Source organism: Caloenas nicobarica, chromosome 5, assembly GCF_036013445.1.
Source record: "Caloenas nicobarica isolate bCalNic1 chromosome 5, bCalNic1.hap1, whole genome shotgun sequence".
In the NCBI taxonomy this organism is placed as follows: Eukaryota; Metazoa; Chordata; class Aves; order Columbiformes; family Columbidae; genus Caloenas; species Caloenas nicobarica.
The window spans coordinates 66,265,202-66,286,015 of NC_088249.1; the positions used below are offsets into that span (position 1 = coordinate 66,265,202).

General features: G+C 43.0%; 2 protein-coding genes across 11 annotated transcripts in view; both read right to left on the reverse strand.

The window, feature by feature from the left end:
* LOC135989945 (golgin subfamily B member 1-like) overlaps positions 1-8,702 on the reverse strand; it is a 41,572-nt gene extending 32,870 nt beyond the window's left edge. For 8 of the 10 annotated variants that reach the window (XM_065637080.1, XM_065637079.1, XM_065637082.1 and 5 more), the window contains exons 1-7: positions 8,640-8,702; positions 5,109-5,166; positions 4,312-4,455; positions 3,077-3,223; positions 1,783-1,905; positions 972-1,139; positions 412-597 (exon numbers count right to left, since the gene is read on the reverse strand). In XM_065637080.1, the coding sequence (XP_065493152.1) occupies positions 412-597; positions 972-1,139; positions 1,783-1,905; positions 3,077-3,223; positions 4,312-4,455; positions 5,109-5,153 (813 nt within the window). In that variant the 5' untranslated portion in view covers positions 5,154-5,166; positions 8,640-8,702. Of the gene's footprint in view, positions 1-411; positions 598-971; positions 1,140-1,782; positions 1,906-3,076; positions 3,224-4,311; positions 4,456-5,108; positions 5,167-5,682; positions 5,712-8,555; positions 8,617-8,639 lie in introns of those variants that run through there. The other 2 variants (XM_065637077.1, XM_065637076.1) reach the window with 2 other exon arrangements.
* Positions 8,703-12,678: 3,976 nt separating this feature from the next.
* CD59 (CD59 molecule (CD59 blood group)) lies at positions 12,679-18,907 on the reverse strand. The gene is made up of 4 exons (XM_065636473.1): positions 18,817-18,907; positions 16,421-16,498; positions 15,680-15,781; positions 12,679-14,301 (listed from the first exon to the last, which is right to left on the reverse strand). Exons 2-4 carry the CDS (start codon positions 16,482-16,484, stop codon positions 14,108-14,110), a joined length of 360 nt encoding a protein of 119 aa, XP_065492545.1. The 5' UTR covers positions 16,485-16,498; positions 18,817-18,907; the 3' UTR covers positions 12,679-14,107.
* Between the last annotated feature and the right edge of the window lie 1,907 nt (positions 18,908-20,814).

The window sequence follows — 20,814 nt, forward strand, 5'->3', positions numbered from 1 at the left end:
AGCCACTCGTGCCAAGAACGGCCACAATAACCCAAAACTACTTCCAGCCATCGGACGTGCGCATTTTTGCACCTTGACATGTAGTGCTATGGCAAACAAACGTCTGGAGGTTCTTCAACTAGAATTCTGCACGACTCACTTCACTCTGTCACACACGGGTTCCTCCCGGCCCAAACGCCAGCCACATTCTTCAACTCCTTTCTTGCAGAAAACTTTCGGCTTCAATTATCAGCAGCACAAACCATGGGCTGCTTCATTATTCTCATTTCATCTGATCACCGTATAGATCTTTACTCAAGAATCATCCAAAATTCAAAACACATTTCTTAACTATTGAGATAGAAACACTACAGCCAGGATACCACTTCTTCCACCAAAGAATGTCAATATTTTTACAGTGTGTTTACTTACATTTTTCATATATGAAGCTTCTTTTCCTTGGAAATGCTCTCTTTCTTTGCTCTGAATATTTTTAAGACTTTCAATCTGTTCCTGGAACAAGCTACATTTTTCTTCACTGTCTCCAACCTTTTTGGTAAGGTTCTGAACTAGGATCTGCATGCTTTGTAGTGAGGACTCTTTAACGGCCAGCTGATTCTTTAGAATGCAAACCAAAAGACAATTAGAAGGATGGACTCAGAAAAAAGATCCAGCAACCATCATGACGCCACATCCCAGCCCTTCCCTCAGTTAAAGCAACATTAAACTCAAAATTCGGGTTTGGTTTTAATTTGAATGAAATCTGTCAGCAGATTCTGAACTTGATCCTAATACATATTAATGATACTGACCAAAAAGTAAATAAATAGAGATCTACTAAGATAAATTAAAATAATTGGTAAAGAATTTTTATTCACATGAATAACTGCAGAGAATTTGTGCTTCAGAGGAGGATCCACCGCACAACACATCAGAATTTGCTGGTACCTTGAAACCTCTATGGAGATTTTATATCTGAGCTGCTAATATACCTTCAGTTCTTCATTGGGCAAGAGTATTTCACTGGCAGCACCACTTGATCCACAGGCTATCTGTAAATCGATGATATACGCATCCCTCTCAGCCAACTTCTTCTCTTTCTCTGCCAGCATGGAATCCATTTCAGCCCCGCGACTCCGCTGGGCCTCCAGCTCAGCGCTCTGAAAATGGAAAGACAACATTGCTTGTAATCCATAATTTCGCTATCTAGAGCACAGAATAACAGTTCGTATTCTTTCCTCATTGCCTGTTTTAGGGTACTGAAAAAATTAAAATCAAATTTACAATCTAGTTCAATTTTGAGTGTAATCTCTAATTAATGAGCATTTCTCTCTGACATTCCGGTCACTTTCCACAGCCAACAGTCATGTCACAAAACACATCACTGGAGAGAACAGCTACAAACCATAACATGAAATCAGCCCTTGCCTACATTTCTTCCTGTTATGACTTATTTTTGCAACAAGAAAAAAAGCATTTTCATTCAAAATACAAGATTTAAACATAGCATGAACCCGCAAAGTTCATATTTGTGTATCCTATTCCATTCCTTTTCAAATGACTACAAAAACACAGATGAGGATTCACCGCTCACCGAGGACACAATGACAGAATCCCTGCTGCGTTTGCTCAGACAGGTTGTAGCGTATAAACTTCTCTGTCTACGCAACAGAAAACCCTCAGAATACCGCTTTAATAATATAACATATAATTAAACATATAAATATACTTTAAAAAAAATATTTCACCACGATCCTACAGCACCAATGTGAAAAGCCACACACATATGATATAAAACACCACCTTTCTCTGTAACTCTTCATTTTTCTGTGCGATCTGGGATTCTAGTTCTTCAATTCTCCTTCTCAGCACTAATATTTTTCCACGATTTGCCGCAGCATTCTCCTGGTCACCATCTTTGGACGTCTGCAAAAACAGGGAGTTTTACATTCTGTAAATAGGTAACACATGACTTCTGCAACTCTAATTATTCAGATAATATTGGTGAGAAAAAGTGGACTTTACCCATGGTTTGTGCTTCGGTTCTCTTATATATTATATATTCCATGTAGAAACCAGATAAATTAGGCACAGAATTTGTATTAAGCTTGTAAAAATCTTCATATTTTAATTATTAATGATAATTAGAACTCACAATAAGGGCATTCATTTCCTCTGGCAATTGTAATCCATATAATCTGGCACGTGTTGGCCGTATATATAACATATAACTCAGAGGAAAAAAAGGACTATTGGGGAAAAAAAAAGTGTAAATTAAACTGTTCCTAAGCACAATGGTTCTAATCAGAATTTCAGTAGATATAACCACTGGGTTATGGAAATTATTTGCCATTGAAAAGAAATCAAGTGCAACTGCTAAGAATACGTTTTATTAGCAAAATAGATCAGAATCCTTTAAGAGAATCATAAATAATTAGCTACAGCACGTCTTTGAGGACACCTAGGGACTTCAGCAAACTGATCTGTTCCTGTTCCCTTTCAGCATATATTTTGAAAAAACAAATGCCCTGGAAATATTAGAGCCTCACTAAAGTTATTTTAGAAGATGTACAAGGTCAAAATATCTATTTTGAAGAAATACAAGGCTACTTATACAACTGTGCTACTACAAACAGATCTGAAAATCTTTGTTAACAGTGAAACACTGGTCATTTAAATAAGACATTCGTACACTTAATTTACATCTTGCTACCAAGGTGTTTATATTTCCATTTCCACTACATGTTTATATTTCCATTTTTATTTTGGATATTGAAGTAACAAGTTAGGTTTTGTTTTCATTTCTTCCCAAAAACTTACCTCCCTGATTCATATGTGCTAAAACCTTGAGAAGAAGATTTTTTTTTTTTTTTACTAAAACAATTTGAAATGTACAATTTTCTAAGTTTCGATCGAAAAATAAAAGAAGAATGAAACAGAAATACACAGACAGACTGACAGCACCTGTACAGTCTACCCTGATCCTAATCCGGCTCAGCTCAAAACCTGAACTTGGGTCCCACATTTGAGTCCAGCACACAAAGTTCTCTCCAGCCTTCCAGAAATGATGTCTGCTTTAAAATGGAAGGACACTCACCTTTTTTTGTTCTGCTTTTGCCTCTCCACCTCCTGATGCTGGTAACTGTTTCTTAAGTTCTTCCAGTTGCGAGGTTAATGATGCAACTTTGGCTTTGTTTTGCAGCTTCAACTTGGAGAGTTTGGCATCAGCAGATTCCTTCTCCTCCTACAAACATCAAAGTCGTGAAGGACTAAATTAGCTACATGAACAACTGCAGCCTTCAATTCTTCCATTAAAAACAAGAAAAAGAGAAATCCAAAGTGATTACCAAAAAAATCTTTACCCTGAAGAGACATTATAATGTCACGTGCAACAGATCTGTATATATGAAACAACCTTCCTTTCATTATTTAAACTTTCTGCACACAGCTATTATTATTGTACAGAATCCAGAGCATCATAATGTTAGAAATTTTCCTATTTTTTAATGGTGATACAAATTCAGGGCTTGATTTTTTTACCAAGAAAAGTTATTTTTATATACACATGCATACATATATGTGTACATATATAAAGAGGCCTTCATAATACTATAAAAGCATATTTAATCTCCTTGAAAGAGACAATTTACAATGAGTTCTAGAAAATTCAACATTTTAACAGTTGGTTGTTAGTGCCCACAGGAGATATTTTTTAAAAGTGGGAAAAGAGTCTTTTGCAGGAACAGACCAACCTTACAACTGTTTAGAAAACAACGAAGAACAGCAAATCCTCAAAAGTCTTGAGGCTGGCACATGTAAATTCTTTCTAGTTCTGTCCTTCCTAACACCAGTCAAAAGCAGAGGATAATATGTAGTAGCATTCATACTGAGATCATTATACAAGAAAAAGAGATATCTAGTGGAAGGAGAAATAAAAAATTATCTACAGAATTCAGCCTGAGGTGAGCTGAGATCTGACTACATGGCCAGTTATGATTTGGATGGTGGTTTTTTCCCCATATTTAGGCTAAAATGACCATGCACCCCTCACTCTCGGGAAGTCATCTGTCCCTTGCAGTGATTTAGTGCATCTGCTCAAGCAAGGAACACGTGTTCCCTCTGTAATCCCCAAACTCGGTTACAATTTTGGAACAGAAAACACACTGGCAAAAAGCAGTAATATCCAGGAACCGTAACAGTGACCAACACTCCCTGTGTTCCCAGAGCTGCTACAACCGACCGTAACCCTGTAGCTACGAAAACAGCTCATGATAAATAGGCCTGAAGGGGTTTTTTTAAGCAGTCTTTTTGACAAGAATGCATGCGCGGTACCTTTAGCTGCAGAGCTTTATTTCGAAGCTCCGCATCCTTCTCCCTGACAAGCTCCTTTAGCTGCGTCACCAGCTGTTCAGTCCTCGTCAGCTGGTCGGTCAAATCTGCCACCGACATGTTTCCTGCATTTTGGGAGCCTGCAGCCTGCAGATATTAAGTATATTAGAACAAACAAAATGGTGCAGACAAAAAAAAAAAGTCCTCAGTTGGTGTTTGTTTCGGTTGTTTTAAACATCTGGCAAATCTTATTATTAGAGAGTATAATACTAGAACTTACATATACTGTATGTACCTATACCGGGCAGTTTTTAGCAAGTTTGGAAGATACATGAAGTGATAAATCTTAGAAACTGGTTTAGGAATATTTGTTTGAAATACAGCCAAACTAAGTATCTAAAACTGAATTTTCTCCTTTACTGGATTTGCATCATAACAACCAGCAATACTTTTATTGCACCTTGTGGCAACAAAATATTGATATCGAACACGCTATACATAACAAATACACTTCAGATAAAGCTTATGGAATTCCTACAGATAGTTTCTTAAAACAAGATAAGTATAGCGAAGAGGAATAGAGCAGCTGTGTTACCCACGAGAGATTAAATACCAAGCAGACAGGAAGCAAGAACCCAACCTGACTTTTCGAGTCCTAAAACCGAGTCACGATAAAACTATTTAAGCAACTTATTTACAAAAAAAAAAGCAAATACATACAATTAGTATATCATCAATTAGAGATTCTCCAAGTCAGAAATTCTTAAGAAAATATTATTTAATAGGAATTCAATACTTACAACTGTTTTGGAAGGAGAATCATCTCCACTACCCCATTTCCACATAGTTTCACAATGGCTATGAAAAAATAAATAAAATAGCACGGTAAGTATCAGTGACTCTCAGATAACTGTAATTAACTCGTACTTCTCTCTACCTATTTCGCTGTAAAATTCTTGAAACCAATTTGTTCAATTTTGACAGCACCTCTGATCTCCACCACATGAGCAGTTGTTGACAAATAATGAAATTATGTATAAAATATGCATAATATGCCTTTCCTAAAAACTCCTAGTTGGTAAAATGTCAACACTATCAAAAACAATTCAAAGCAGCCTTTAATGAGTCAATGCCATGAAGTATTATCCAATCTAGTTGCTTCTTCCACATGTAAATAGAAGAGACAAACCACATATAGATTGCTAATATTTAACCTGACCTCAAACACTGCCTGCCACTGCAATCTAACAGGGATTATACCAATGCATATTTCTATAAAATCGTAAATAAAGGCTAAAGACATTAAAGAACACCAAGCTGCATATCTAAAAAATACAACTGTTATAACCCTCGAGGTCACTGACCAGCACGTACCTGCACCTGAAACCACAGAACAGCAACCAGTATTGGCCATAAAAAGGTTTTAAAATGAAAAATCCTAAAGAACAAGTAGGTAGAAGGCAGTTAAAAAGTTGAAACTTTCACTGAATAATAGTGATAAACATGGCTGAGAAAAAAAAAAAAAAGGGGGTAAATTCAATAAAATAGCCCATGCAGTAAATTCCAAAGTGCGTCTTAGAGATATAATCTTAAGAGCAGACTAATATTAATGTATCTTGCTCGGCCTCTGGACAATACACCCGACAGCAGCATGAAGTGAAAAGAGAAGCTGGACCTGTTCAGTCAATTTCACTCTCGACTACCAACATCCACAGGAAAATAATCCATCCTTTCTAATTAATCTGTATTACAGATTTACAAAATACGCAGAGATCGGTCCTGAATTTGGAAGACAGTTTACAATAAACATTAGCACACGGCTTATCTTAAAGTATTGAATCTGGAAAGCAGTTTATAACGAACATGAGCACATAGCTTATCTGAAAAAGGATGCAGAATGATAGCGGAGGCTGATTTTAAAGCCATTTATAATTTCCAAGCTAAAACCAGGAATTGCAGATTGTGATCCATGGCCTATATTATCTACAAGGCCAAACTGGATTCTGCCAGGAATCTTTTCTAACATGAATATCAACACACGAAACATGAGAATTACAGCAGTAAAAGTCTCTTCTCGTACCTCCCCCGGAGCCGTTACATCAAATCTGCTGTCAGCAAAAAGCTCATTTCCAGATAAATAAACGGGTTACCCAGGTACATAGAGGACAAAATGACTCACAAGATGTAACGTGGTGGCGCATTTGTATTTAATTTATGAACATTTTAGCTCGTTCCCACCTCTGACTGACGCAATCACTGCTGCTCACTTCACATCCCTGCATTCCTATCTCGACACTTTGTTACTTTCTGGTCTGTTTTTATTTACATCAGGGAACATAAATATTGACAAGTTTTCCAAGTCACTGGGAAACAGAACTGACCAGACTTTCCTTACCCGGCGTGAAATCAACAAAGAATGGGTTTTGCTTTTCTTCTGAGGCAGAGACAAGTTAAAGCTGCAACCTGGACCACCCCATTCAATCCCTTCTCCTTGCAGTACATCTAAACACATTGCAGGGCAGTTTTCTATCACCATTTTCCTTCTTTTGGTGGCCTGTGTCCTGGATACAGCATTATCAGGGGCCAAGCATCAGAGAAGCAGGGAGGCCAGATTATCTGTGGCAACTCTCTCGAGTTTTCACCATGACAGAGAATTTGTCCTTCCACTGTAAATTCAAACTATTCCCCCTCACTTCTAAGGTTTCATGTTGTTTCATCGCTGCCAGCACCTCACCCTGCTCCTCATCTTGTGTATTCGGTTGGAATACATGACCTTAAAGGTCTTTTCCAACCTAAAAGATTCTATTCTATTCTACTGTGTTGACAACCATTCTTTGCCATCCACTCCACACTAATTTCTTTTAATCTCTGCTCCACTGAAGAACAACCTTTCACAAATTCCACAAGATACAACGGATGCTCATTTAATTTTATGAAACAAGTTTATTCTGATGCTCAAAGCAGAACCAAGGCTTTGGCTCTTATCACAACACGATGTTACCAAAAATAGTAAGAAGTCCCACTGGCAGCTTTTGCCTTCATTCTGTTGTCCCAGCACCAGCTTCAGCCAAATCCAGCTAAAAAAAACCCATCGTGTATTATTCAACTGGGTGGTTTCCAGCCGACTTAGTCCCCTGAGTCAGATACCGCAGGGCCCAGCACATGGGGCACTCAGGAGCACACGACAGCAGACAAGACTTTTATTATTTTAAATCCATTTCCTAGAACAATTAGTGTGTGCTTTAAACACATGCACTGAAAGAAAAGCACTTTAATACAGTTATTTTCTTACTCTATCTGCAAATTTTTGCTTTTAGCTGTGTTTGGTGGCTTGACAAGATGTTGCTGCTTCTGCCGAACAAGCTAAACTTGTATTCAAATGGTCTGCGCCATTTCTGACTTAAAAGCTCTTGGATAAAAACTGCACAAACATACGACATACAGCAAAGAAGCGCAAACACTGAAGTTGTGTTAATCAAACCACGAGCTCCCTGTAAAGTTAATGTAATAGTACATTTAGATAGCTATTAGATGTGGCTATTACAAACACCACTTCTTAATCATGGAATAGTTTGGGTTGGAAGGGACCTTCAAAACTCATCTATTCCAACCCCTGCCCTGAGCAGGGACATCTGCACCAGCCCAGGTTGCTCAGAGCCCCGTCCAGCCTGGCCTGGGATGTCTCCAGGGATGGTTCAGCCACCACCTCTCTGGCCAACCTGGGCCAGGCTCCCACCACCCTGAGGGCCAACAATTCCTTCCTCGTGTCCAGCCTGAACCTCCCTCCTTTAGTTTACAACCATCACCCCTTGTCCTGCCGTAACACGCCCTGCTAAGAAGTCCGTCCCCATCTTTCTCCCCGGCCCCTTTTAAGCAGAGAAAAGCTGCAATCAGGTCTCCCCGGAGCTTCTCTTCTGCAGGCTGAACACGGCAGCTCCCGGCCTGTCCCCCAGCAGAGCTGCTCCTCGCTGGCTCCTCCGGCCCCTCCCCAGCAGGTCCCTGTGTGGCTGGGCCGGGACCCCCGAGCAGGGGGTCGCCAGAGGGGCAGAACCCCCTCCTAATAACACTGAGTACTCTTAAAAATAAAACACAAGGGAAGTAGTCTCTCGTAACAGCGCAACACTGGAGAAATACACAAGGCAGACACCCCCTAAGCCCCCCCGGGCAGGCCCGGGAGCCTCCCCCCCGCTCCCCACCTCCCCGGGGCCTGCGCTGCCGGCGGGGACGAGCCCGGACAAGCACCGTACCCTTCGCCGAGACCCAGCGGAGCCTGCCGGTGAAGAGCAAGGACCGCAGCACAGCGGGGCGAACCCCTGCGCGGCCCCACTCACCTGCGCGGGGGCGGCGGGGGCGGCCGGGCCCTGCGCGGCGCTCCCGGTCAGCGCGGCCGCCGCCTCCTCAGCGCGGCCCCCGCAGCATCCGCCACGCCCCGCAGGGAGGCGTCAGGCGGCGGCGCCCCCTGGCGGAGCGGAGGATCGCGCTCCGCCCGCAGCTCCGGGTCAGCGGTTCGAGTCCCCGCCGGTCCCTCCCGTTCACCCCCAAAGCTGTCCCCCGGTCCCCTCGGGTAGTAACGACACCTACCCCTCGGAGGTGATGGAAAAGATGTGTGGGAGACCTCTCCCAGCAAAAGCTGTTTTAAAGTTCAATGGAAGTTCTACCAAAATTTAATGCTGCCAAAACATCACCTCCTATCCACGTAACAGGTGACATTCGTACGCGGTCTCTCGTATTCAGAAGACTTAACGTAAAGTAACAGATTCAACGGTTTTTGGGAAAAATCAGAGGGCTGACATTTGTACGTGGTCTCTCATATTCAGAGGACTTTATGTAAAGAAACAGATTCAAAGATTTTTGGAAAAAAAATCAGAGGGCTGAGCTGCGTCACCAAATTTTAAGATAGCGACGTGGAAAAACCTCTGCATAGCCTTTTTTCCCAAAAATAAGCCCTACACCGAAAACAAGCCCTACACCAAAAATAAGCCCTACACCAAAAATAAGCCCTAGCGTGATTTCTCAGGGTTTCTGAGGATGCTCGAAATATAAGCCCTACTCCAAAAACAAGCCCTAGTTACAGTTCATTTAAAAAGTCAATTTAAATAGTGTCCAGGTAGCGATACATGCAAAAAAAAGTAAAATTAATTGGCAATAGAATGCAGCAGGGCAGACAGACCCTTCACCAAGAAAAGCAGACACCCACAAAAGAATCACACTCAAAAGAGCCCAACAATAAGGGCTGGCAAGTGTAGATTGTTGTACATGGAAAAAGGAAATAGAGTCACAAGAAATTCATGATGGACTTCAGGGTTTGGAGAGGTATGATGATGTTCCAGAATGTGAGGACATGATTATATTTGAATAAATATCGGGGTTTTTATTCAAGAATAAATGTAGATCACTGTTCATGGAAAAATAAGACATCCCCTGAAAATAAGCCCTAATGCATCTTTTGGAGCAAAAGTTAATATAAGACCCTGTCTCATTTGGGGGGAAACAGGGTATCTACTGCACCACCAGCAGCTGTTGTCTTGCTCTTTTATTTTGAGGTTAATTAAGTCCCTGGAGACACAGCAATCTTGGAAAGGCTTAGCTGCTCAGGACATAGAGTCATCAGGCTCTGAAATGAAGCAGTTACCTTCCCCAAGCTTCTCAGGAGGTAAATCGGATCAGAATGTAGAAATGTGATGATTTTGTGGTTGTCCTATGCGGGGACAGGAGTTGGACTCCATGACCCTTGTGGGTCCCTTCCAGCTCAGAACATTCTACGATTCTATGACTACAAACTGTTCAAAATGTGATCTCAGCAAGCAAATAAAACCAGCTAAAAATGTTACCCGAGGAAAAAAAAAATATATATCCCCAAGGCAATTAAAAAAAATTAGACAAAGGTAATTATTCAGTGGAAGAAAACAGAATGACCAAGGGAAGGCTAAATGAGCTTGTGGTACTTTCCCAACCTGATGGAGAATTTGTATGGGGGAGAAAGGTGATACACGGTTTATATACTCCTCAAATGTTCAGGTCCAACACAATGCTGGCATCATCTTGGTTCTTCAGGGATAACTTTTGTCCTTCACACACAGCTCTAAGCTTCCAAGAAGCAAAGTCCTTCTTTCCAGAGCTGGGCTGTCCTTTGGTTTGTTACACTTACACGTGAACTACGCCAAAGTCTCCAGTAAAATTCTGCTACCTCACTACATTCCGGTGTATAATGTGAACTAACATATACAACAAAAAAAGTTAAAACACTTTCATACTGTAAAGACTGGTCACTATATAGTTAAGGAAGGGAATTTTCATAACAATTATATTGGTCTTGCCTTCAGGGAGAGGAATGGATTGAAAGCCCTTTTTCTAAGCAGAAAGGAAATAAACACCTCCAGATTTCTATGGGGTAAAACATACTCAAAAGTACAAAATCGAGCTGTACATTGTGTCTGACGGCTGCAGCTTCTGCACAGGGTGTTTCCAAGAGATGGACCCAGTATGATTTCAAATTGGGTCCATCTTTTTGAAACACCCTGCATTTCGCCTTCTTTAATAGTGCACATAGTCACTCCTGTGTGCAAACTGCAGCTTTCTAGCAGCATCTGTGCCAGGAAAGGCACAAAAGAGATGCTTTCCACTTGAAGTCGAGTCACTTTTCACAAGTACTTTGCTATCACATCAGTTGCCTCTGCAAATCCTCATACTTTGCTACATGCATTCTCACCACGAGAATCAGCCAGTGCTGCTGTTGATCTTTACAAAAGAACTGGCCTTCTACAGCGCAAACCGCAAGGACTCAATGCTCAAGCTGCTTCTGGAAGACAAAGGAAGGAGAAATATGATAGATTAGACAAGCAAGTGTTCAAGGCTATCAAAAAACAAATATTAAAAATTATCGTTCAGACTATTACCAGACAGACAAAATAGAGCTTATTTTTGGGCTTATAAAAATAAACCAGAAAGTGAATATTTTACATATACAGACCATGCAGCAATCAAATAGGTTGAAAAGTTCCAATCATCAAAAGAGAGAGATTGACGATATAACAGAGCAAAAATGCTGCAAGCAAAACGATTTAAGCCAAGCAAATCTATCAGCTTGTCTTACACGAGGTACCTTCTCTGCTACAAACCTTCCCCTAACTGTGTATTGAGTCAGTGCTTTAATACTCCTTCTTCATCTATGATGAGCAAGAGCTTGACAAACGGTGAATCAGTGGAAAAAAATCACTGTGCAGCAATGACTCTCCTAAGTGCCTGTTTTTGTTAAGCAGATGGGAAATAAAAAGATGAAAGGACAAAAGAGTGGGAAATCAAGGACTGTTTTCTTCTTTCTAGCGCAACGTCAAATCTCCATTTCTAGTACCTGTGCAGACTGAGAATGCACATCAAAGGGCTCGAAGTGTAATTAGTTTGTGAGAGAGGGAGGAAAGCGTTGTTTTCCAGTTGTCTGGCTTCCCGAACTAAAACGCTTTCTATTCCGCTTGGCCACATGCTTCAAGCCAACAGTTTCTAGTAAGATCATTTGCAGCTTGGGGAGAACCAGATGTAACTGTTTTCCCTTCAGAAACGGATGTTAGAAGTCAGCTAAAGCCAAGCACTAAGCAAGGGGGAGAAGAGGGAGGAGAAGGAGCAGCCAATACTTCCACAAAGAAATTTAGTCAGTACGTAGAATAAAAACGTGATATTGGAAAACTGCAGACAGGATTGCACTGAGAGCCGTCACGGTAAGCACTGCACATGGTGCACTTCAGTTGTTAAAGCAGTCACAAAAAGAGAACTCTTTTTTTCCTCCAAATCGTGGGATATTCATATCTCCAATGAGATGATTCTCAATTAGAAGAGGTTGAGGGAACCACATATTCTACTGCTTCCTTCCAGCACCGCATCGTTGTGAATTCACCTAGAGAACGATCACCAGCTCTGCTCGTTTCCAAGCATGGAATGGTTTGGGTTGGAAGGGACCTTCAAAGCTCATCTATTCCAACCCCTGCCCTGAGCAGGGACATCTGCACCAGCCCAGGTTGCTCAGAGCCCCGTCCAGCCTGGCCTGGGATGTCTCCAGGGATGGTTCAGCCACCACCTCTCTGGCCAACCTGGGCCAGGCTCCCACCACCCTCATTGTAAAACATTTTTTCCTTATATCTAGGTTGAATCCACCCTTTTTAGTTTAAAACCGTCGCCCCTCGTCCTGTGAAAACCAACTGACTACACGTAGCACCCACCTCCAGAGAAGTAAGTGGCACCAACTTGCACCTGTTGAGAGTCTCTGGATGGGAAGACACAGAAACAACTAAAGTTTATCCAGCTGTAAATAGCACATCAATAAATAACCACACTCTCCCCGTTTTCTTTTTTGACAATTTTTATTAATCAAAGACAGCACGACTTCCATATTTTGAGTGATCAGATTGATCCCAGGATGCTTTCATAGCTAAGATAAGCTTAACCAAAAGATACATTGCAGAATACATCACGGATTTGACATAAGGCCCTCGTTACAACTGGGTGAACTGGTGTCACTGGCAGCCCACAGAGCACAAGTGAGGGTGCTCAGAAAGAGAATGTGCCATTGGCAATGGACCAAGACTCTTGTAGGGACATGCCAAGAGCTCCAGGAGAGAAAAAGGAGAATTTGACATTGTACCTGATTGAGAAGGTCCCTGGAGAAGTATCCAAGGTCTGTGTCCACCACTGAGGCAGAGCAAGGTACAGAATATTTCAGCTCCAGCTCTCTTAGGCATACAAACCGAGCAGTTTTTATTCATGCTATATAAATATATTTTGTATTGGCATTTATAGAGTTGCATAAAAGTCAAAAGATAAAGTTCTGCAAGGTTTTGTTTAATACTCTGAGGTGGAAGCTTGAAGATTTAAGTTTACGTATCACCGTTCCTAACAAAACCCAAAAGCCAACTACATGGGAAAATAAACTAGATGTGCCATTGCAACTCCTTAGCATTTTATAAACAATTTTCAGTATACCAACAAATACTCTGTGCAAAGCACGTGCTCAGTTAAAATCCTAGACTTGGATAAAGTGTAAGGGGGAAAAAAAAAGAGTTCGCAAAAGAAGCTAGTATGTGTTGTCTTCATGCTCACAGACATATAAAAAGAGGGAAAAGTGTTCCTCACTTATGTAGCATTGTTTTGGTTTTAGTTTAAGAAATGTAGCTGTTTTCTCTCAACGTAACAGTACTTAAAAGGTTCTATCATTGGCTAGTAAAAAGAAAAAAGATATCTTACAGCGATGGGGACAAAGAGTCTACATCACTTGAAATAAAATATTTCCACGCTCATCACGAAGACTGCACCGAGTTTATACTTATGATCCAACACTTCTTGTGTTGAGGGCAAATCCACTGCTTGGTGTATGACAAGAAGCAACAAAAAACCCCAATCAAACGAAAAACCAACCCCACAGAAATCCCAACCAAAAACAATTTATGGGATGGTAAAAAAAATCTATAGTTTTCCAGCATAACACCTATAGTATTCCTTCCCTTTCGCATCACCCACGGAAGTTTGCCCAGGTTCTCCACAAGATAATGCTACTTCCTAAGAAGTTATTTTCCCCATGAATATAGCAGGCTAAAATACCCAAATTCCTTATAACTGGTAACAATATACATCTCCTTCCCACGAACGGAGACAGTGATTTAACAGATGGAACCTCAGGGAACAAAATTTAAAACGAAAAGGTAATGTTTCAGCCCACAGTTAGGAACTCAAAATGCGAGAAGTACAATTCAGAAAGGAGTTAACGATTTTGTATCATTTTCAGCTTGAAAGTACAGCAAACAAATCAGGATTATTACAGAAGCATCCACAACATGGTCATTACAGAGGCAATACTGAAGGCGGCTTTGTTAACCCCGGTAATTGCACCCTCATTGCACAAGTCATGTTGGCAGCAGAAGAAATCAAAATTATCCAACTGGAAGAATTCAGCAATTTCATTCATACTGCACTGGGATGCCTTCCAGCAGGAGGAAGTTCTCAATTTACCTACAAGAAAAAGAAAAATTAAACAGATTAAGAGAATGTTGAAAGTAATACCATTTTTGGCACGGAGACTCACTGCCTAGGCTGCCGCATACTTGCTTTTTTAGTTTCAAGTGTTTAGAAGTTTCTAAATTTGCCTTCAGTGGGAATCTGGTGGTGCAAATAGCAATAGGAAGCCATGGTTCCGCCTCCAAACCACTTTCTTGGAGCTCTTAGCCATATGGTAAGAAAGATTTCCAGCTCAAGCTGACCAGTGCTTCCAGTTCAGTCCAAATACCCCACTGGGAGACACAGGGTGGAGCTGGAGCAATAACTACCCTGGAGCTCCTGAGAGAGATGGACAGTGTGGCAGCACCCAGTCCGTCCCATCGGATCTGGCCTCATTTCCAGAAGCAACACGCAGAAAACAGAACGTGAAGAGCAGAAGAGCCTTCCGTGTTCTCACTCATCCCCCTTGGCCACCGAACACCTTGTCTTCCATCTTCCCTTGACACCCCAAGGACCCAGCGCTGATGATGGACAACCGCCGTAGGCCACAGGCTGGAAAACCTACGTTTTGTGCTCAGGAAGGTTTAGGCTCAAGGGAAATGGCAAAAAAGAAAATTCCTTGGGATGCAAACAGCCCAGAGCCCTGTCCTGGCAGCTTTTCTGCCTCCACACCAGCTCAGGAGCTTCAGCTGGGACCATCCTGGGGAACAGAGCAGCCCCATCCCAACCTGGTTCCAAAGCCAACCCAAGAGTCTTTCCAGGGCCAAGATCATTCCAGTTGACTTGGTACTTCTTATTTTTCCAATGAAACTCTTGTCACTGGTAGTATTAATAAAAGTTACTTAAATGTTATTTAACAACCAGAACAGTAACTCCATACCCTGAATATCCTTGACCGTCTTCCTGAGATGCAGGTGACTTCACCCTCAGTAAAAGAGAATTTATTTTAATACTGTCGGTTCATAAATGATCGAGTCTTCATCTGCATGTTTGTGTGTAACATATGCTTTATATGGTTTTAAAGCGTAACAAGTTCAAGGCAAAGGTTTTGTATTTTGAAGTTGTTGTCTGCTATTTGTTTCCAGCTCCCTTAGGTGGGGGGGTTTGTTGGCTTTTTGGGTTTGGTTTGGTTTGGTTTTTTTAAATCTGGATATGCAGATATCTGTGTATATGCTTGTACAAGTATAAATCATCTGTCTAAATCATCATTATCCTTATCAGATGCTTGGAAGCCAAATTATCTCAATTTAATATAAGCATGACCTTCAAAAATACTGGCAACCTTCTTTTGAGCGAGGCTGAGAAATGCATCCTAAGGCCAGATTAGAAGTGTACAGGCAATGAAAACTGATATAACCGTGTTTATTTCAGGTCCGTAGGAGAGTATACATACCAAATTTCATCTGCAAGCAAGTATCTTCATTTGCTAAGCAAGTGCTATTGGTCTTGCACAAGGAAGGGCTGTTCTCGCAGTGGTAACACCTTAGGGTATAACCTAAAAAAACAGGGGTTTATCTTTCCTGAACAATAAAGTACTGAAACAGTGGCAGCATTAAAAAAGAAAAAAAAAAATCACAATCTGCATGTAACTGTCACAAAACACATGCCTGGTTGTTAAGTATCAAGCTAAAATTTACAAGCTTTTGTCAGTGTCCAAATTAAAACTGGCAATTTTGAAAGGAAGATTTTGAAGCACATACTTAACTCTGTTTTTAAAAACACTTTTATGTCCCTGCAGAATAATAGATTATTACATGTTTGCTTCTTCCATGTAGTCTCAAATATTGCCTTTTCCAAAAGGACAGACGAGAAGAGACACTTTCAGCAGAATTTTATTCTATCCTATCTATTTTATTCTATCTATTCTATCCATTTTCATTTCACCTCACTTCTCCCTTGTGCCATACACCCAATTCCCAGTTTCCACACCAGGAATCCAACCTTCCAGCAGCAAACCAGAACAGTCAAAGCAGCACCATATTCTGTACCCAATTCTCCCTTCCTCAATGGCTATTAAAAGGATATTAACTAATCCAGGCCTTTTCTGTTATTTTTTCTTCTCTGGCTTTTTTTCCATTATTTCCCCAGCCCCTCCCATAACATTCCATCAAGAAAATACCTCCCTTTTACTCACCAGAACTACAAAAAACGACCAGAACAATGCAAGCGGTTAACAGGACGCAGTTCATCTTGAACATGTTTCTTCCCTATTCTGGAGGCATAAACACATGTTTCTTTAGAAGCCACATGAAACCAGCAAAATACATGGCGAGGACCTGAGGTTTCAAGCTTTGTTTTAGCATGGAACTGAGGGCATTGGTCAGGAAAACCAGCGAGAGAAGAGACGAAAGTAACTTGGCTCAGTTCCTAGAGAGGATTTTTATTCTGAAAACAGGGGTTTTATTCTGAGAGCTGAGATCTGAGCCCCGACAGGCTGCGGATGAGGCTCCTTTTCTTCTCTCTGCACCATTCAACAGGTCTCCCTATTTCTGACAGCGGCAAATACACCTCACAAAGAGAGAGGCCATTTAGGTCTCAAATACCTTTTCTTTCCCAGCAATTCCCCAGTAACCCTGGAGCCAGACTGTGCTCCTGTCTTCTCTCTCACAAGATCTATCTGCACTAATGGGACTTTTGCCTCTTCTGTCCCAAAATTTCTCCCTCTCACTAAGGACAGACACATGCAATAACCCCCCAAGTGAAAGAGATAGGAAAGTCAGGATTTTTTTCAACATAGGCAACTCCAAAGCAAAAATTATTAGACACGGAGTCTGAACTACAAACAGTAATACCTACTATTAAAAAAATCTCTGCTATTTCAGAGAGGAGGCTACTCAGACCAGGTACCAAGCAGATCCAGGGGGAAGAGAGGGACAGAAGGACCATAAGTGCTAGAAGAGCACGATTTCATGTTTGTCTTCAAAACGCAAGGCAGATTTAAAGTCCCAAAGAATTAAAGGCATTCAGATAACAAGTTTCACCCACGATAAGGCTGCAGCGAACAGCCACATCGCTGCTCTTGAGCCTGGTAATACTGCTTGAAGCTACTTCTATGTGCAGCTAAGAGTCCATCTGGCCTGGCAGACCATTATGTCGGTATGGAGGAGTTTTCCTTCCAGAAGACCGACCATAGCAAAAAAACCACTGAAATCCTGCTCTACCCATAAGTCAAGTTAATTAAAACAAACAAACAAACCCCCAAAACACATTTTTTTTTTCTTGCCTGTACATTCTACTCTTGAGCAGGAAAACTAAGAAAAACAAAACCTTAATGTGCAGGAGGAGATGATTTTCTGGGGTAAACAACTCTTTTTTGAGAAGCCTTTCAAGACCGGAGGCTCATCCCACGGTGATGTGAATCTGCAGGGGCTGCTGTTGGACTTGTGGTTAAAGCCAGAGCCTTTCTGGGCAGCAACAAGAACCTCCCTGGTTATTTCTCCATCTTCCAGGAGCCCTCAGTCACACAATGGTGTCAGCAGAGTGAAACAGTTTTGCCTTTTAACAAAACCAAGTCACGACCAGAATAATTATGAAGCAGATTAATAAAAATCATCATAGCCAGCATAACAGCTTTGACGGTACTAATTCAACCAGTCTATTTTCGTGAAAATGATTCATTTTGTCTGTGCTCCTGAATGACAGAGAGATGAGACAACAGGAAAATTTTAGCTTAATATAGACAAAAATTCACAATGTGGCTTAAAAGAAAGAGCAGAAAAATTCCTAAACTGGATTTTCTAAATTGCTGCTTTAACTCGATCGTCCGACCAACCTCAATAAGAAGAAATAACAAGAAGCTGCAACTGCAATAGCAAGAGGGGCTCAGTGCCTTGGTTGTGCAACACGATTTCTCTGCAGTCCCACCTGGGAGGGCCCACGTACAAAAACAGGCTGCTACTTTTCATCACAAGATGCGAGCTGAAAAAGCGGCAAGAAAAGGGAAACGGGGACCAGGAGCCCAGTTCCTGCGGGGACCGGGGCATTTCTAGCAGCCGCTCGGGGTTGCACCACTTCGCATCCCGCAGCCGGCAACCCCCTGGCACTTGCAAACAGCTTTTTTAAAGTGAGCTGCAGGCGGTATCTGCAACCCGCCCCGGCTCCAGCCCTCGCTCCGGGGAGTGTTTTCCCCGCAGGGGGGTCCCGGTTCCCCCGTCCCCTGGGCCGGTCACCCCCGGGCTGCGCAGCCCCCGCCCCGCTTAGCGCACTGCGGAGCCGCCGTGACTCAGGCCCGGGGACAGCCCGGGAATGTGTGAAAACCGATCCGCTCCCCCCCGCCCCCCCGCCGCCGTTAACACGCTATAAACACAGATACCACCCCAAACCTTCCCCCCCGCTCCCAATTCCTCGGCAAAGCCCTGACCGCCCATCCCAGCCCTTCTGGCCGCTCGTCCCCCCCCTCTTGCCACCCCCGGGGGCACGGTTTCTCCGCAGCTCCAAGTGAGACGAGGGGCTGCTCCCCGTTCCCTCCCCTCGGGGACCCCCCTGCGCCCCGACGGGCACCGGGCTCCCTCCGCTCCCCCCACCCCTCACCTGCCCCGAGCAGCCGCTGCCACCAGCCCCGCACCGTCTGCCGCGGGGGGGCTGCGGCGCCGGCGGTGCCTCCAGCGGCTGGGCCGCCCCCCCGGAGGCGGAGCAGCGGCGGTGGCTCCGGCCGGTCCCGGGCAGGGCAGCGGGGACCCGCCCGCCGCCCCGGAGCGGGGAGCGGGGAGCGGGGATGCTGCGGGACGGGGACTTGTCCCTATTGCGCAATCGTGGAATCATCGAATCTTTTCGGTTGGAAGAGACCCTCAACATCATCGAGTCCAACCATCAACCTAAATCTAGCACTCACCCATGTAAGGAACGTTTAAATAAGCAATGTTTGTTTTTACAAAACTGAGGACCTGGTGCCTGCCCCTAGCGGGGCAGAAGGACCGAGAGACACCAGATTATGAATCACAGAACCACAGAATCCCAGGATGTCAGGGGTTGGAAGGGACCTCGAAAGCTCATCCAGCCCAATCCGCCGCCGGAGCAGGAACACCCAGCTGAGGTTACACAGAAGGTGTCCAGGCAGGTTGGAATGTCTGAGAGAAGGAGACTCCACAGCCTCCCTGGGCAGCCTGGGCACCCTCGCTGGGAACAAGTTTCTTCTCACATTTCAATGGAACCTCCTGTGTTCCAGTTTGCACCCATTGCCCCTTGTCCTGTCACTGGTTGTCACCCAGAAGAGCCTGGCTCCATCCTCCTGACACTCCCCCTTTATATATCAATAACCATTAATGAGCTCACCCCTCAGTCTCCTCTTCTCCAGCTCAGAGCCCCAGCTCCTCAGCCTTTCCTCACACGGGAGATGCTCCACTCCCTTCAGCATCTTCGTGGCTGCGCTGGATTCTCTCCAGCAGTTCCCTGTCCTTCTGGAACTGAGGGGCCCACAACTGGACACAATATTCCAGATGTGGCCTCACCAGGGCAGAGTAGAGGGGCAGGAGAACCTCTCTGGACCTACTGACCACCCCCCTTCTAATACACCCCAGGTACCGTTGGCCTATGAATCCTTAATGTAAACCAAAGTCTCTTCGAACTGATCCCAGAATGCATACTGATACCTGTATTTACAAATTAATCTAGGAAGAAGGGTAGTCAAAGAGCCAGGAACCCATATTTTAAATAGATCGATAAGGGGAAGGGTATCGTTTGGATTAGATGCATGAAATATGTAAACTGAGGCAGGTGTTGGATAGTCTGTAAACCCTGAAGTACCCAACCAACGGGGAACAGCGGAGGGAATTTGTGGCTGGGATTTGGGGGGATATAAGCAGGTGGCTTTTTGCCCAATTATGTGCGCCTACCTTCAGGTAGAACACCCGATCTTGCAAAATTGTTATTAAAATACGCTTTGCTGAGCGATCCTGCCTGGGCCTATTATATTTGCAAGGCAATTGTTTCCTACAACCCATGTCCCTGAGAACCTCATGTCCGTCTGTCCAACCCCTCCAGGGATGGTGACTCCAGCACTGCCCTGGGCAGCCTGTTCCAATGCCCCACAGCCCTTTGGGGAAGAAATTGTTCCCCAGATCCAACCTCAACCTCCCCTGGCGCAACCTGGAATAAGAAAATGGGATGAGCTGGGCTGTAATTAAATGCTCATCGCCCTCAAACACTTCCTTCCTAAAGCATAATGTGGCCAAGCCTGTCACACATCCCCACTTGTGGTCAAATCAACGGTACTTGATGTCAGTATGAAATACCTTGAACTAGCAGTATTATCTTGAAAGGTATTCTGGATTTGTTTCTGTTACCACAGCGCAACTGCCAATTCGTTCGTTAAACCTAAAGTAAACCCTAAATAGCTCACGAATTAAATCAGATTTTTGATGTATTACAGCAGTTGGTTATCAGCTCAGCACATGATCTTATAAATATCTTTAAAATTTTATCTCTGTTTAAGCCCTAAGTAAAAGCAGAGGGATGTAAGAGTAAGATGCTCATGTGTTATTGCATACAACTTACTACATGAGAATCCACTCAATATATTAAAAAAAAAAA